General features: G+C 40.3%; 3 protein-coding genes across 3 annotated transcripts in view; 1 reads left to right on the forward strand and 2 right to left on the reverse strand.

Annotated features, from left to right (window-relative positions):
- Positions 1 to 17,116, reverse strand: part of WFDC10B (WAP four-disulfide core domain 10B) — a 62,785-nt gene that overhangs the window by 23,916 nt on the left and 21,753 nt on the right. The window lies entirely within an intron of this gene.
- Positions 1 to 17,116, reverse strand: part of WFDC3 (WAP four-disulfide core domain 3) — an 80,320-nt gene that overhangs the window by 23,731 nt on the left and 39,473 nt on the right. The gene's annotated exons all lie outside the window — the stretch shown is intronic.
- SPINT4 (serine peptidase inhibitor, Kunitz type 4) lies at positions 10,785 to 12,546 on the forward strand. Its single transcript, XM_030914446.1, has 2 exons — positions 10,785 to 10,899; positions 12,356 to 12,546. Exons 1-2 carry the CDS (start codon positions 10,785 to 10,787, stop codon positions 12,544 to 12,546), a joined length of 306 nt encoding a protein of 101 aa, XP_030770306.1.

Below are 17,116 nucleotides of genomic sequence, written 5' to 3' on the forward strand. Positions count from 1 at the left end.
CACTTATAAGAAGAATCTAAAACAGTAAAATTTATAGAATCAACAGTGAAACAGTGGTTGTCAGGGCCTGGGTGGAGGTGAAATGGGTAATTAGTAATTAACAGGCATAAAGTTTCAGTCAAGCAAAAGAAATAAGTTCTAGGGATCTAGTATACAACACAGTACCTATAGTCAACAAAAACATACTATACACTTAAAAATATGTTAAAACAGTAGACTTCATGTTAAGTGCTTTTACCACAATAAAATAAAATTTGAAAAAAGAAGAATAGGGGCTGGGCGCAGTGGCTCACGCCTATAATCCCAGCACTTTGGGAGGCCGAGGCAGGCAGATCATGAGGTCAGGAGTTCAAGACCAACTTGGCCAACATAGTGAAACCCTGTCTCTACTAAAAATACAAAAATTAGCCAGGCATGGTGGCGCACTCCTATAATCCCAGCTACTCAGGAGGCCGAGGCAGGAGAATTGCTTGAACTCAGCGGGCAGAGGTTGCAGTGAGCCAAGATCATGCCACTGCACTCCAGCCTGGACAACAGAGCAAAACTCCATTTCAAAAAAAAGAAGAAGAAGAAGGAATAGGAAGCCATTAAACAAGTTTACTAAGTAGAAACAATCTCCTAAAACAGAAAATACCAAGTCCACACAATTTTCAGAAAAGTTCAATCAAATCTTCAAGGAATAAATCATTTCAATCTTATATGAAATCATCCAGAGACTAGAAATGTCTATTCCTGAATTCAGTCTTTGAGGCCAATATAGTCTTAGTGCTCAAACCAAATAAGGAGAGCATGAGAAATGAAAATTACCAGCCAATCTAATTCACAAACGTAGATAGAAAAATCTTATACAGCATATTAGCAAACTAAATTCAGTAGTGTATAAAAAGATTATTTAGTATAAGCAACTTTATCCCAGAAATGCAAGAGTAAAATGAGAAAAAACTATGAATATAATTCAGTGTATAATAATTTAAAAGCCATGTGATAATCCCAACAGATGTAAAACATAGTTTTACAAAATTCAAGTTCTGACAGTTTACATATTTAACACACTGGGAATATAAGGGAGTATCCTTAAGAAGATAAAGTGTACGCATTTTTTTTTTTTAATCAAACCTACAGTATACATCATTCTTACAGGTGTGAAACTATTAGAAGCATTCCCTTAAAATCTACAAGAAAAAAAGGGATGACCACTACACTGCTTCTATGCCACAATGTACTAAAGATTCTAGCTAGAGCAATATTAAAAGATAGAAATTTAAAGCATTCATAATTGGAATAGAAGGCACAAAACCATCATTAGTCACAGATGATAACTGCCTATTTTTGAAGAAGGCAAAGAGAACCACATACAAATTATTTAGAAATAACAAGAGAACATAGGAAGGTGACTGGATATAAGATTAATATATGGCCGGGTGCAGTGGCTCACGCCTGTAATCCCAGCACTTTGGGAGGCCGAGGCGGGTGGATCAAAAGGTCAGGAGATCAAGACCATCCTGGCTAACATGGTGAAACCCCGTCTCTACTAAAAATACAAAACATTAGCCAGGCATGGTGGCGGGCGCCTGTAGTCACAACTATGGGGGAGGCTGAGGCAGGAGAATGGCGTGAACCCAGGAAGCGGAGCTTACAGTGAGTCGAGATCACGCCACTGCACTCCTACCTCGGCTACAGAGCGAGACTCCGTCTCAAAAAAAAAAAAATTAATATATAAAATGAATTGCATTTTTGTACACCAGAAAAAAACAGAAAGAAATGTAATGTTTAAAGATACCATTTAAGATGGCCAATTAGAGGCAGCTGCAGTCACAGCACTGCCGAGAAAGGAGAGCAGCAAGTGAATTTGCCACCTTCAACTGAAGTATCCAGGTTCTCACACTGGGACTGACTAAGCAATCAGTTCAACCCATGGAGAGTGAAGAAAAGCAGGGTGGAGTGATGGCCCACCTGGAGCAACATGGAGCCAAAGGAACCCCCATCCCCAAACAAGGGAGGCGGTGAGTGAGTGTGCGACCCTGCCTGGGAAACCACATTCCTCCCACGGATCTTTGCAACCTGCAGATGAGGAGATCCCCTCATGAGCCTTAGATGACGAGCTCCTTGGATTCAATACACAGAGCTGTGTGGAGTCTCAGCAGAGCAGCCACTCCGGCACACACAGAGACCCAAGAGTTTTACATACTCTGGCCCTAGGATCCCCAACAAGGGGGCAGATCCATCTGTACGCTCCCCTAGGAAGGAGGCTGAATCCAGGGAGCCAAGCAGCATCATTCTGCAGGCCCCACCTCCATAGCACCTTACAAGTTGGGACCTGCTGGCTTGGAGTTCCAGCCACAGTGGCAGTAGGCTGAGTCTGCCTGAGACTGGAGGGAGTTTCCAGAACCGGGGGGGAGGGGTGGTTGCCATTTCTGCAGTTTGGTCAACTAGTATTTCAGTCTGCCAGCTCTAGACAGTCCAGGCAGTCTGGACTAGTCCCCTTCTATGCAGCACACCTGCTTTGCCAGATCACGACAGACTGCTTCTTTAAGCAGGACCCTTATCTGTTCCTCCTCACTGGGTGGGGCCACCCTGCTGGGAGCCCTCAGTCACCCCAGCCAGGCTTATATGGACAAAATTCTGATCTCTCCCTGGGATGGAGCTCCTAGGGGGAGGGGTGGCCACCATCTCTGCAGTTGAGTTGACTTAGCTGTTCCAGCCTGTCAGCTCTGGAGAGTCTAGGTGGTCCAGACAAGGAATGGTCCCCACCAACACAGCACACCTGCTCTACCAAAAAGTAGCCAGACTGCTTCTGTAAGCAGGTCCCTGATCCCATGTCTCCTGACTGGGTGAGACCGCCCAACAGGGGTCTCCAGACACCTCCTACAGGAGCATTCAGGCCAGCAACAGATCAGTACCCCCCTGGAATGGAGCTTCCAAAGGAGAAGTGGGCTTTGCTGTTTTACAGCCTTCACTGGTGATACCCAGAGTTACAGGAAAAGCCAAGGTAACTAAGGTCTGGAGTGGACCCCAGAAAGCCGCAGCAGCCCTACAGGTGCTAACAGTCAGTGGCCTGTTAAAAGAAAAACAAACAAACAGAAAACAACAACAAAAACCCCACCAAAAAAACCCACTCAAAGGTCGGCAACCACAGAAAACCTAAGGTAGATAAGCCCACAAATAAAAGAAAAAAAGTCAATGCAAAAATGCTGAAAACTCAAAAAGCAGGAATGCCTCTTCTCCTCCAAATGACCACAATACCTTTCTAGCAAGGGCACAAAACTGGGCTGAGGCTGAGATAACAGAAGTAGGCTTCAGAAGGTAGGTAATAATGAACTTTGCTGAGCTAAAGGAGCATGTTGTAACCCAATGCAAAGAAGCTAGGAATCATGATAAAACAACGCAGGAGCTGACAACCAGAGCAGCCAGTTTAGAGAGGAACATAACTGACCTGATGGAGCTATAAAATGCAACATGAGAACTTCACAATGCAATCACAAGTATCAATAGCAGAATAGACCAAGCAGAGGAAAGGATCTCAGAGCCTGAAGACTATCTTTCTGAAATAATAGAGGCAGACAAGAATAGAGAAAAAAGAATGAAAAGCGATGAATAAAAACTCCAAGAAATATGGGATTCTGTAAAAAGACTGAACCAGCCAGGCACAGTGGCTCACGCCTGTAATCCTAGAACTTCGGGAGTCCAAGGCAGGTGGATCGCCTGAGGTCAGGAGTTCGAGACCAGCCTGGCCAACATGGCGAAACCCCATCTCTACTAAAAATGCAAAAATTAACTGGGCATGGTGGCAGGTGCCTGCAGTCCCAGCTACTCAGGATGCTGAGGCAGGAGAATTGCTTGAACCCAGGGGGCAGAGATTGCAGTGAGCCGAGATTGCACCACTTTACCACAGCCTGGGTGTAAGAATGAAACTCCGTCTTGGGGAAAAAAAAAAAAAAAAAAAAAAAACTGAACCTACAACTGATTGGGGTACCTGAAAGAGATGGAGAGAATGGAATCAAGTTGGAAAACATACTTCAGGATATCATCCAGGAGAACTTCCACAACCTAGCAAGGCAGGCCAACATTCAAATTCAGGAAATGCAGAGAGCCCCACTAAGATACCCCATGAGAAGATCAACCCCAAGAAACATAATAATCAGATTCTCCAAGGTCAAAATGAAGAAAAATGTTAAAGGCAGCCAGAGAGAAAGGCCAGGTCACCTTCAAAGGGAAGTCCATCAGGACTAACAGTGAACTTTTCAGCAGAAACCCTGCAAGCCAGAAGAGATTGGGGGCCAATACTCAATATTCTTTAAAAAACGAATTTCCAACCCAGAATTTCACATCTTGCCAAACTAAGCTTCATAAGCAAAGGAGAAATAAGATTCTTTTCAGACAAGCAAATGCTGAGAGAATTCATCACCACCAGGCCTGTCTTGCAAGAGCACCTTGTAAGGAAGGAAGGAAGCACTAAATATAGAAAGGAAAAACCATTACCAGCCACTACAAAAACACACTGTGTACAGAAGTACACAGACCACTGATACTGTGAAGCAACCATATAAACAAGTCTGCAAAATAACCAGCTAGCATCATGATGACAGGATCAAATTGACACATAATGCTAACCTTAAATGTGAATGGCTAAATGCCCCCAATTAAAAGACAGAGTGGCAAGCTGGATAAAGAGCCAAGACCCATCAGTATGCTGTCTCACATGCAAAGACACACATGCGTTCAAAATAAAGGGATGGAGGAAAATTTACCAAGCAAATGGAAAACAGAAAAAAGCAGGGGTTGCAATCCTAGTTTCTGAGAAAACAGACTTTAAACCAACAAAGACTTTAAAAAGACAAAGAAGGACACTATATAATGGTAAAGGGTTCAATTCAACAAGAAGAGCTAACTATCCTAAATATATATGCACCCAATACAGAACTACCCAGATTCATAAAGCAAGTTCTTAGAGACCTATGAAGAGACTTAGACTCCCACACAATAATAGTGGGAGACTTTAACACCCCACTGACGATGTTAGACAGCTTATCAAGACAGGAAATTAATAAAGATATTCAGGACTTGAACTCAGTTCTGAATCAAGCAGACCTGATACATATCTACAGAACTTTCCACCCAAAAGCAACAGAATATGCATTCTTCTCATCACCACATGGCACTTACTCCAAAATTGATTACATAATCAAAAGTAAATCACTCCTCAACAAATGCAAAAGAACTGAAATCGTAATAAACAGTCTCTCAGACCACAGCACAATCAAATTAGGATTCAAGATTAAGAAATTCACTCAAAACAACAGAACTACATGGAAATTGAACAATCTGCTCCTTGGTAAATGATAAGATTAAGGCAGAAATCAAGAAGTTCTTTGAAACTAATGAGAACCAAGCGATAACATACCAGAATCTCTAGGATCCAGCTAAAGCAGTGTTGAGAGGGAAATTTATAGCATTAAATGCCCACCTCTAAGATCTCAAGTTAACAATCTAACATTACAACTAAAAGAAGCAAAGAATCAAGAGCAAATAAACCCCAAAACTAGAAGAAAACAAGAAATAACCAAAATCAGAGCTGAACTGAAGGAGACAAAGACACAAAAAACCTCTTCAAAAAATGAACAAATCCAGGAGCTGATTTTTGGGGAAAAAATCAATAAAATCGATAGACTGCAGGGTAGACTAATAAAGAAGAAAAGAGAGAAGAATCAAATAAACACAATTAGAAATGATAAGGAAGACATTACCACTGACCCCACAGAAATACAAACTACCATTAGAGAACACTATAAACACCTCTATGCACATAAAATAGAAAATCCAGAAGAAATTGATAAATTCCTGGACACGTATACCCTCCCAAGACTGAACCAGGAAAAAATCGAAACTCTGAATAGACCAATAATGAATTCTGAAACTGAGACAGTAATAAATAGCCTAACAACAACAACAACAACAAAAAGCCCAGGACCAGATGGATTCACAGCTGAATTCTACCAGGGGTAAAAAGAAAAGCTGATACCAGCCAGGCACGGTGGCTCACACCTGTAATCCCAACAGTTTTGGAGGCTGAGGCAGGTCTCTACTAAAAATACAAAAACTAGCCAGGCGTGGTGATGCAAGCCTGTAATCCCAGATACTCAGGGGGCTGAGGCAGGAGAATCACTTGAATCTGGGAGGCAGAGGTTGCAGTGAGCCGAAATCACACCGCTGCATTCCAGCCTGGGTGACAGAATGAGACTCCATCTCAATAAAAAAAAAAAAGGAAAAAGAAAAAAAGAAAAGCTGGTACCATTTCTACTGAAACTATTCCAAAAAACTGAAAAGGAGGGACTCCTCCCTAACTCATTTTATGAAGCCAGCATCATCCTGATACCAAAACCTGGCAGAGATACAAAAAAAAAAAAAAAAAGGAAACTTCAGACCAATAACCCTGATGAACACTGATGCAAAAGTCCTCAATAAAATACTGGCAAATCAAATCCAGCAGCATATTAAAAAGCTTATCCACCATGATCAAGTTGGCTTCATCCCCAGGATGCAACATTGGTTCAACATACGCAAATCAATAAATGTGATTCATCACATAAACAGAGCTAAAGATGAAAACCACATGATTATCTCAATAAACACAGAGAAGGCCTTCAATAAAATTCAACATCCCTTCATGTTAAAAACACTCAATGATCTAGATATTGAAGGAACATACCTCAAAATAATAAGGCCATGTATGACAAACCCACAGCCAATAACATACCAAATGGGCAAAAGCTGGAAGCATTCCCCCTTGAAAACCAGCACAAGAAAAAGGATACCCTCTCTCATCACTCCTTATTCAATGTAGTATTGGAAGTTCTGGCCAGGGCAATCAGGCAAGAGAAAGAAATAAAGCACATTCAAACAGGAAGAGAGGAAGTCAAATTATCTTTGTTTGCAGATGACATAATCCTAGATATAGAAAACCCCATTGTCTTAACCCAAAAGCATCTTAACCTGATAAGCAACTTCAGCAAACTCTCAGGATACAAAATCTGAATGCAAAAATTGCTAGCATTCCTATATATTCCAAAAACAGGAAAGCAGACAGCTAAATCATAAATGAACTCCCATTCACAATTGCCACAAAAAGAATAAAATACCTAGGAATACAGCTAACAAGTAATGGGCTTCTTCAAGGAGAACCACAAACCACTGCTCAAGGAAATCACAGAAGATATAAAAAAAAAAAGGAAAAACATTCCATGCTTATGGATAGGAAGAATCAATGTCATGAAAATGGCCATACTACCCAAAGTAATTTATAGATTCAATGCTATTCTCATTAAACTACCATTGACATTCTTCACAGAATTAGAAAAATCTATTTTAAAATTCATATGGAACCAAAAAAAAAAGAGCCTGAACAGCCAAGACAATCCTAAGCAAAAAGAACAAAGCTAGAGGCATCATGCTACCCAACTTCAAGCTATACTTCAAGGCTACAATAACCAAAACAGCACGGTACTGGTACAAGAACAGACACATAGAAAAATGGAACAGAATAGAGGGAACTCAGAAATAAGACTGCACATCTACAACCATCTGATCTTCAGCAAACCTGACAAAAACGAGCAATGAGAAAAGGATTCCCTATTTAACAAATGGTGCTGAAAAAATTGGCTAGCCATATGCAGAAAATTGAAACTGGACCCCTTCCTTATACCTCATACAAGAATTAACTCAAAATGGATTAAAGACTTAAATGTAAAACCCAAAGCTATAAAAACCCTAGAAGAAAATCTAGGCAATACCATTCAGGACATAGGCATGGGTGAAGATTTCAGGATGAAAACACCAAAGCAATTGTAACAAAAGCAAAAATTGACAAATTGGATCTAATTAAATTACAGAGCTTCTGCACAGCAAAAGAAACTATCATCAGAGTGAACAGACAGCCTACAGAAATGGAGTACATTTTTGCAATCTATCCATCTGACAAAGGTCTAGTATCCTGAGTCTACAAGGAACTTAAACAAATTTATAAGAAAAAACAAACAATCCCATTAAAAAGTGGGCAAAGGACACGAACAGGCACTTCTCAAAAGAAGGCATATATGTGGCCAACAAACATATGAAACAAGGCTCAACATCACTGATCATTAGAGAAATGAAAATCAAAACCACAATGAGATACCATCTCTCAGAATGGTAATTATTAAAAAGTTAAAAAAAAAAAAAAAGATGCTGGAGAGGTTGCAGAGAAAAAGGAACACTTTTACACTGTTGGTGGGAGTGTAAATTAGTTCAACCATTGTGGAAAACAGTGTGGAGATTCCTTAAAGATCTAGAGGCAGAAATACCATCTAACTCAATAATCCCATTACTGGATATATACCCAAAGTAATATAAATCATTCTGTTACAAAGACACCTGCATGCATATGTTCATTGCAGCACTATTCACAATAGCAAAGACATGGAATCAATCCAAATGCCCATCAATGATAGACTGGATAAAGAAAATGTTATATATATATATATATATATATATATATATATATATATATACACACACACACACATATAGTATATATATGTGTGTGTGTATGTATATATTTATACACACACACCATGGAATTCTATGCAGCCATAAAAAGAAATGAGATCATGTCCTTTGTAGGGATATGGATGGAGTTGGAAGCAGTTATCCTCAGCAAACTAACACAGGAGCAGAAAACCAAACACCGCATGTTCTCACTTATAAGTGGTAGCTGAATGATGAGAACACATGGACACACAAGGGGAACAACGCACATTGGAGCACATCATGGGGGTGGTAGGGAGAGGGAGAACATCAGGAATAATACCTGGTGAATGCTGGGCTTAATACCTAGGTGTAGGGATGATCTGTGCAGCAAATCACCATGGCACACGTTTATGTATGTAACAAACCTGCACATCCTGCACATGTACCACTGAACTTAAAATAAAAGTTGAAGTTTTTTTTAAAGACAGCATTTACAATAATGTTAAAAATGTAAATAAGATTGTAATACGTGCATTAGAAATATCATAAACCTTTTTTTTTTTCTTTTGAGACGGAGTCTTGCTCTGTCGCCCAGGCTGGAGTACAGTGGCGCGATCTCGGCTCACTGCAAGCTCCGCCTCCCGGGTTCACGCCGTTTTCCTGCCTCAGCCTCCAGAGTAGCTGGGATTACAGGTATGCGCCACCATGTCTGACTAATTTTTTTTTGTATTTTCAGTAGAGACAGGGTTTCACCATGTTAGCTAGGAGGGTCTCAATCTCCTGACCTCGTGATCCACCTGCCTCGGCCTCCCAAAGTGCTGGGATTACAAGCATGAGCCACCGCAACAGGCCAAACCTTTCTTTAAAATATTAATGAAGATCTAAATAGATGAAAATATATATATATCAAAGACAATATTATAATGATATCATTCTTTTCAAATTGATCTGTAGATCCAATGCAATTCAAATGAATATCTGAAATAGGTCTTTTGTTTTTTTTTTTTTTTGAGTCAGAGTCTTGCTCTGTCACCCAGGCTGGAGTGCAATAGCACAGTCTCAGCTCACTACAACCTCTGCCTCCCGGTTCAAGCGATTCTCATGCCTCAGCCTCCCAAGGAGCTGGGATTACAGGAACTCGCCACCATAACCAGCTAATTTTTGTATTTTTAGTAGAGACAGGGTTTTGCCATGTTGACCAGGCTGGTCTCCAACTCCTGACCTCATGTGATCCACCCACCTCAGCCTCCCAAAGTGCTGGGATTACATGCATGAGCCACTGCGCCTGGCCCAAAACAGGTCTTTTGAATAACTTGACAAACTGACTAAAATTTATATGAAAATACAAAATCTTAAGATAAACAAAGTTCAAGAGATTAAGTGTGGCTTTGGAGTGGGGGTATACAGTGGAGTGAAATAAAGAGCTCAGAAGCAATCCCACGTAATTAAGCAAAATTATTTTGCAGTTCAATAGAAGAGGAACTTGTTAATAAATGGGTCTGAGACCACTGAAAAATGAAAAAGGATCCTTATGTTATACCTTTACCAAAAAATCAACATCAGGTGGTTTTAGGGTGTAAATCTAATCCAAAATTTCAAAACTCTTAGGAGAAAACAGATCCAAGATGTCCTCATGTTCCTAGATAGCATAGTGTAGTGTAACTAAGAATAAAAACTCTGAAGCCAAATTCAAATCTTGTCTCTACCGCATAATAAATGAGCGACCTTGTACATGTAACCTAATCTCTGTTTCCATTTCATCTATAAATGATGGTAATAATTGTACCTACTTCATAGGGTATATTAAGTATATACACATTACTTAAAAATAGCACCCAGAATTAAGTAGTACTCTAGGTTATAACCAACCCTGTTACTATTATTATAGTGCTTATTGCACTGTTTCTCTTGTGCCATGATTAGTTTCTTCTGTGCATAAAAGGCCAAAAAGAGAAAGGAAGAAGGCCAAAAAGAGAAAGGAAGAAGTCCTTTTTTAATTCCTTGCTCTGATGATTCTACCCTTCATGATTAAATATATGCAGAAGCTCTGATCCTTAAGTTTCTATTGCTTCTAGATGAACATGGGACTCGCTATCAAAGGTCTAATCAGTTTGGGGCCTTCAGCTTCATGGCTGGGTACCCAAGCACTCACTGTTCAACTCAACACGTAGTAATGTCCAGTCCTGGCCCTTGGGGTAGGTGGGCTCAACCGTCTCAAGTATCAAGCCCAAAATATAACATCAGGTGATACCACAACTATCCTGCCTGATGCTTGCTGCACCATGAAGTCTGCCAAGCTGGGATTTCTTCTAAGGTTCTTCATCTTCTGCTCATTGAATAACCTATTATTGGGTGGTGTTAATAAAATTGCTGAGAAGATATGTGGAGACCTCAAAGGTATGAAGCTAAGGCAGAAAATAAATCCAAAGGTCAATTATGAGTGAGGGAGAAGGTATTGGGAGAAAATTGTGTTATCTAGGTAGTCCAGGAAGGTCTTCCTTTCATGGCAATACCCACAGACACTTAGTCCCTTGACTCAATACTCATAGACACTTAACCCTTTGACTCAATACCCATAGATACTTAATCCCTTGGCTCAGGGCATTACTTACACTAGGGGTCCTTTGGATGTTTGATGAGAAAAAACAGAAATGACACAAAGTCCTTTCCAGTCTTTTACAGGAGATCCAAAGGACTGGAAGGATTTTGAATCAGAGGTTTTGTGACAAATTTCAAAGATCCCAGACCATTGAAGAGTATGTATTGGGATGAGAGAGAAAGGGGGTTGGAGACAGAGCAAATTAAGACATTTTCAGTATCTGGGCTATGGACACATACAGAACTCTCGGACAGATGATTCCTGTTCAGAGGAGCTCACAATGTAAATGTGAGAGGCAATGAGACTTTATTCTGTAGTGTGTGCAGGCTCAGCGCTTCCAGGGGATAAGAAAGTAGCACAGTTTATACCATAAGTCAGACACTCCAAGTTCTGGTCCTGTTCACTTAGCAGATGTGTGACCTTGGACAAGTCACTCAACCACTTATTCTCTTAGTCTCAGTTTCCCTGTGTGTAAAATGAAGACCAGAAAAGTGCCTGCTGCAGAGGGTATTTGTGAGTGTGAAATAAGATTATGCATATAACTTTACCAGAGAGTAAATTCCAGGCTGGCTGCTTGAGTAAGGTGGGTAACAATTGCTGGATTGTCAATGCAACCATGATTGTGGCTGTTCCAACCACTTACTACCCAACTCTTAACAATAAAAACAGAGGGTTTGCCTCTGGGAAGGCAAGAAAGGAGAAGATTACGGGGTATTAGAATGAAAGAGCATCACCCCAAGGTTATGCATTTTAGCATTTTAGTATGCATCCTGCTTTGAGGATAGCAGCAGGCACGGTTACCTAAATTTTGAAGTATAGGTAGTGCAGTGAATGTATGAAAACTGGGGAAGAGGCACTCTGAATTGCATGTCCAATGTGGGCAATTAAAAGGAAAGAAAGATGATGTGGGGAAGCAGGAGGATACTGTACTTTAATAAACTGTAAGATAGGAAATGTAGGAAACCTCATCGCCCTGCACAAGCTAGTGGTGGAACCTCCTTCTTCACTGATCACTACTTCTCCTTTTCCAATACACTGTTCATGACAACAACCTGGAATTGTAACCAATTTGCATTGTGCAAGGGCGACTTTTCCAAGTAACTAATTCCAAAAGAAAACCAGATGTCTTTCAGAGTCCTTGAATATGAGAATAGTTCCAGGCTAAAGGTAGGAATTTTTAAGGGTCCATAAAGACAAGTTCTCCTCCTGAGTCCTAACCAATTCCCGCTAACTCAATGGGAACCTCTCATGCAGATCCCTGCAAATTGGACATGAATGTTGGAAGCTGCTATGAAGTTCACTTTAGATATTTCTACAACAGAACCTCCAAAAGATGTGAAGCTTTTGTCTTCTCTGGCTGTGAAGGCAACCTTAACAACTTCAAGCTTAAATTAGAATGTGATGTAACCTGTGTTATAAAATACAAACCACCAGAAGGAATCTAATCCTGTCCTTCAGGTGAGTAAAAGAAGAAGTTTTGACATCCTAAGATAGGGAAAATTGATCGGGGCTAACCTTGCTTGGAGTGGGAAGAGGGAGGATTGCTCTAATAAAAAGTTTTAAAAGGCCGGGTATGGTGGTTCATGCCTGTAATCCCAGCACTTTGGGAGGCCGAGGTGGGCGGATCACCTGAGGTCGGGAGATCGAGACCGGCCTGACCAACATGGAGAAATCCCATCTCTACTAAAAATACAAAATTAGCCAGGCATGGTGGTGCATGTCTGTAATCTCAGCTACTCGGGAGGCTGAGGCAGGAGAATTGCTTAAACCCAGGAGGCAGAGGTTGTGGTGAGCCGAGATCGCACCATCCATTGCACTCCAGACTGGGCAATAAAAGTAGAACTCCATCTTAAAAACACACACACACACACACACACACATTTGGGTGGGCTGTCAGGATCATTTGCTCGTTTTGCAGTTAGGAAATCAAATGTCCAGAGAGAAAATAATAGCCACAATCTATTAGACAATTACTGTGTGTCAGGCACTGCACTAAGCAATTAACATATATTGATATAATTTAAAATTATATCAAGGTAGATGTATATCATTATTTTTATGTGACAGATGAAGAAACCAAGTACAGTACAAGTAACCCAGCATCTCGGGGTCACATTATTAAATGGCATAGCAAGGTTTCTAACCAGAGCTGATGGTCACAATGGTCTTGACCATCTTACATGGACAAGGTCACCCAAACCAAATTCTTGCACTCTCATATGTTTGAACTCTCCATAGCAACTGGCTGCTTTATACAACTAAGCTCCCAGCCCATGCTTGACTATTTCCCCATCACTGGAAATAGAAGTTCAATGGTGCCTAACAGGGCTGTAATTTCGCTGATTCCCAGGAGAACTGGCTGGAGAGTGGCCTTGGGAGTAACTAGAAAGCAGAAATGTTGTTTTGTTTATTTTATACTCCTAGTGGATCTTTGCAGTACTAAGCGATGATTAAGTGTTAAGTGAATGAAAAAGTGAAAGATTAATCAATAAAATAAGGGAAACATTGAGATAGAAGGCATCCTCTGTGCTTTCCCTAGGATAAAAAACTGACCTACGTTAATCCAGGGAGATCTTCCAAAACCTGTAACACTGATTTGGGTTTTTCTTTCCTTTGCTTAAACAGGAGGTGAGAGGACGTGAACTCAGGAAGTTGTCTGCTGCACCATCCGAAATAAAGACACAAGAAAATTCAGACCAATTTTGAAATCTTTGTAATATTTCCATAATACTTTAAGCTCCCACCTGTTTGCTGTTTTCCTGACCCTAGTTTTGTCTTTCCTGGAAATTAACTGTATGATCATTAGAATGAAAGAGTCTTTGTGTCAGCCCTGGCTCTCTTAATTTCTCTCCACTTGTCTTATCTAGATTTGCAGAGCGGAAATGTCAACTGGTCCCATCCATTGATTTCCCCCTCACTCCTGAGCCATCCCTCACATATGCACACTTAGCTTAATTTATCCTAAACTCTTTCAGGTTTGACAAGCCCAACCTGTACAGGTTTGCACCACCTCCCCTGTCAAATTGAACTGGTTAGTGGGACCAAAGTACCAAACCTATACTCCCTTTTGATCTTGAAATCAAACCTAGCAGTGAACTGCACACTTATGTGAAATGTCCCTGTACTCATAACAAATTTTTCTTTGTCATGTTTCCTGATTCAAGTCCCTCAATTAGTTTAATTACCTCCCAACCTGGTCCCTGTTTAGGAGTAATTATATGGACCTCTGTCATTGCTATTTGACTTGATTATTGTCAGTCCTTTTGGAAGAGAATCCTCAACTTCAGTCCAATGACTGTGTTTCAGCTACCAAAAAATGATTATCCAAACACAGGTTCCCAAATCTTCTGCATATAATGCTACAGGGTTTGGCATGGCCATGATCAGCCTAGCTGTAAGATTTACAGGTTGACCACTTCACCTCTGAATTTTTTCATCCAAACTGAACCTGCACTGAAGTAGGAAAACCTATCCTGCCACCTGTTATTACCCTCTGCACACCTACCATGTCCATCTTATAGACAAAGCCAATCTCTCACCTGTGAATCACAGCCTGGAACAGTGGTAGCTAGGGCCAACATCGTAAACCAGCGAGACCATAACTAGACACACAAGCCTGATCTCTGCTCCATCTTAAGACTAGGAAGATCATTAATTAAGATGTTTTTCTGCAAAAATTTTGGTAACTACAAGATCATACCCTCGACCAGACAGCGTTTACTCTGAGCAGGTAAAGTGCTAATAACCCAGTTGATTCTACTGTATTTCAACTTCAATGAAGATCCTAAAATTATAGATCATTCTTGAGCCCCAGACAGCTGCAAGACCCTAAAATAATAGAAATGAGACTAATCCAATTAGTCCGCATACATAGAAGTTCTGAGATTTTCCTGTTATGAATCATGAAACTGGGTGTCCCAGAACCAGACAGTCTTTCAGGAACAAGATAGCATATTTCGGGAGCCTGTTTGCTTCCTACTTCAGCCAACTCCTTGGAAAGTCAGAGAAGTAAAAAGGGGTGTACAGATATGAACAAAGTCAAGACTAAGAATCCTCTGAGGAAAGAAGGCAATTGTATCCTGGTGAGAAAAGGAAATAGATGCCTATACAGATTGCTGAGCATCAAAAGTGAGAAAATGAGTTGAGTTAGAGCTTTTGAGGCTTTTGAGTTGTGTTATTCTCCCCGCTACAAAGATCTGGATCAGTCATTGCCCACTCTCTTGCCAAATCACTAACAGCCACAAAATACCACAGGGGTGTTTGAGATAACATCATGGTCATTCCAGAGTCCAGCTAGAGAAGTATAAAAGCATAAAAGAAGTGAGAAGTATAAAAACAGGTGCAACTGAGCTAGCCAGACACAGAGTTTACTGTTTTCTCTTTCTCCTATATACACTAAGGAGACTTAGTGTATATAGGAGTGTGACTTAGTGTATATAGGAGTGTGACTAAAACTAAGAGGAAGAAAGGTTCACAGAAAATAGATCTAGGACAGAAGTGTAGATATTTTCTCTGGTTGGAGGTGGGGGGAGGAAGATAGAGAAATAATGTCATTTAGGAAGAAGCAAATGGAGTAAGGAAGCCCAGGCTGTATCACTGTAAAGTCTCTTCTCTGGAATTATGTAATACCACCACCACCACCCTCCCCCGCCTTGAATCCACCAAGAGCAGCACAAGTTAAAAGAACTGGGCTTTGGGGAGCTAAGCTATTAAAGTGCAAAAGCATAAGAAGGAGGACGGGCTCGGTGGTCCAAGCCTGGATTCCTAGCACAAACCACTGCTCAAGGAAATCAGACAGGACACAAAAAATGGACAAACATTCCATGCTCATGGATAGAAAGAATCAATATTGTGAAAATGGCCATACTGCCCAGAGTAATTTATAGATTCAATCCTATTCCCATTAAACTACTATTGATGTTCTTCATAAAATTAGAAAAAAAAACTATTTTAAAATTCATATGGAACCAAAGAAGAGTCCGAATAACCAAGGAAATCCTATGCAAAAAGAACAAAACTGAAGGCATCACGTTACTTGACTTCAAACTATACTACAAGGGTACAATAACCAAAACAGCATGGCACTGGTATAAGAACAGACACATAGAACAATGGAACAGAATAGAGAACTCAGAAATAAGACCACATAACTACAACCATCTGATCTTTGACAAACCTGACAAAAAAAAAAAAGCAATGAGAGAAGGATTCCCTATTTAATAAATGGTGCTGGGAGAACTGGCTACCCATATGCAGAAAATTGACACTGGACTCTTTCCCTACACTTCATACAAGAATTAACTCAAGATGTATTAAAGATTTAAATGTAAAACCCAAAACTATAAAAACCCTAGAAGAAAATCTAGGCAATACCATTCAGTACATAGCCATGGGCAAAGATTTCATGGTGAAATTGCCAAAAGCAATTGCAACAAAAAAAAATACAAAATTAAAAAAAAAAAAAAGCAATTGCAACAAAAGCAAAAATTGACAAATGAGATGTAATTAAACTAAAGAGCTTCTGCACAGCAAAAGAAACTATCATCAGACTGAACAGGCAACTTACAAAAATGGAGTACATTTTTGCAATCTATCCATCTGACAAAGGTCTAATATCAGGAATCTACAAAGAACTTAAATAAACTTACAAGAAAAGAACACAATCCCATTAAAAAGTGGGCAAAGGACATGAACAGACACTTCTCAAAAGAAGATATATATGCAGCCAACAAACATATGTAAAAAAGGTCAACATCACTGATCATTAGAGAAATGAAAATCAAAACCACAGTGAGATACCATCTCATGCTAGTCGGAATGGTGATGCTGAAGAGGTTGCAGAGAAATAAGAATGCTTTTACACTGTTGGTGGGAATTCAATTAGCTCAACCTTTATGGAAGGCGGTGGCTCACGCCTGTAATCCCAGCACTTTGGGAGGCCAAGGTGGGCGGATCAGCTGAGATCATGAGTTCAAGACCAACCTGGCCAACATGGTGAAACCCCATCTCTACTAA

Source organism: Rhinopithecus roxellana, chromosome 13 (assembly GCF_007565055.1).
Source record: "Rhinopithecus roxellana isolate Shanxi Qingling chromosome 13, ASM756505v1, whole genome shotgun sequence".
NCBI lineage: Eukaryota > Metazoa > Chordata > Mammalia > Primates > Cercopithecidae > Rhinopithecus > Rhinopithecus roxellana.

Bases quoted from the DNA above. Each gene is read 5' to 3' on its own strand.
- SPINT4 (XM_030914446.1), top strand. From the start codon at position 10,785: ATGAAGTCTGCCAAGCTGGGATTTCTTCTAAGGTTCTTCATCTTCTGC. The intron at 10,900-12,355 runs GTATGAAGCTAA...CCTCTCATGCAG, and splicing joins GATATGTGGAGACCTCAAAG to ATCCCTGCAAATTGGACATG.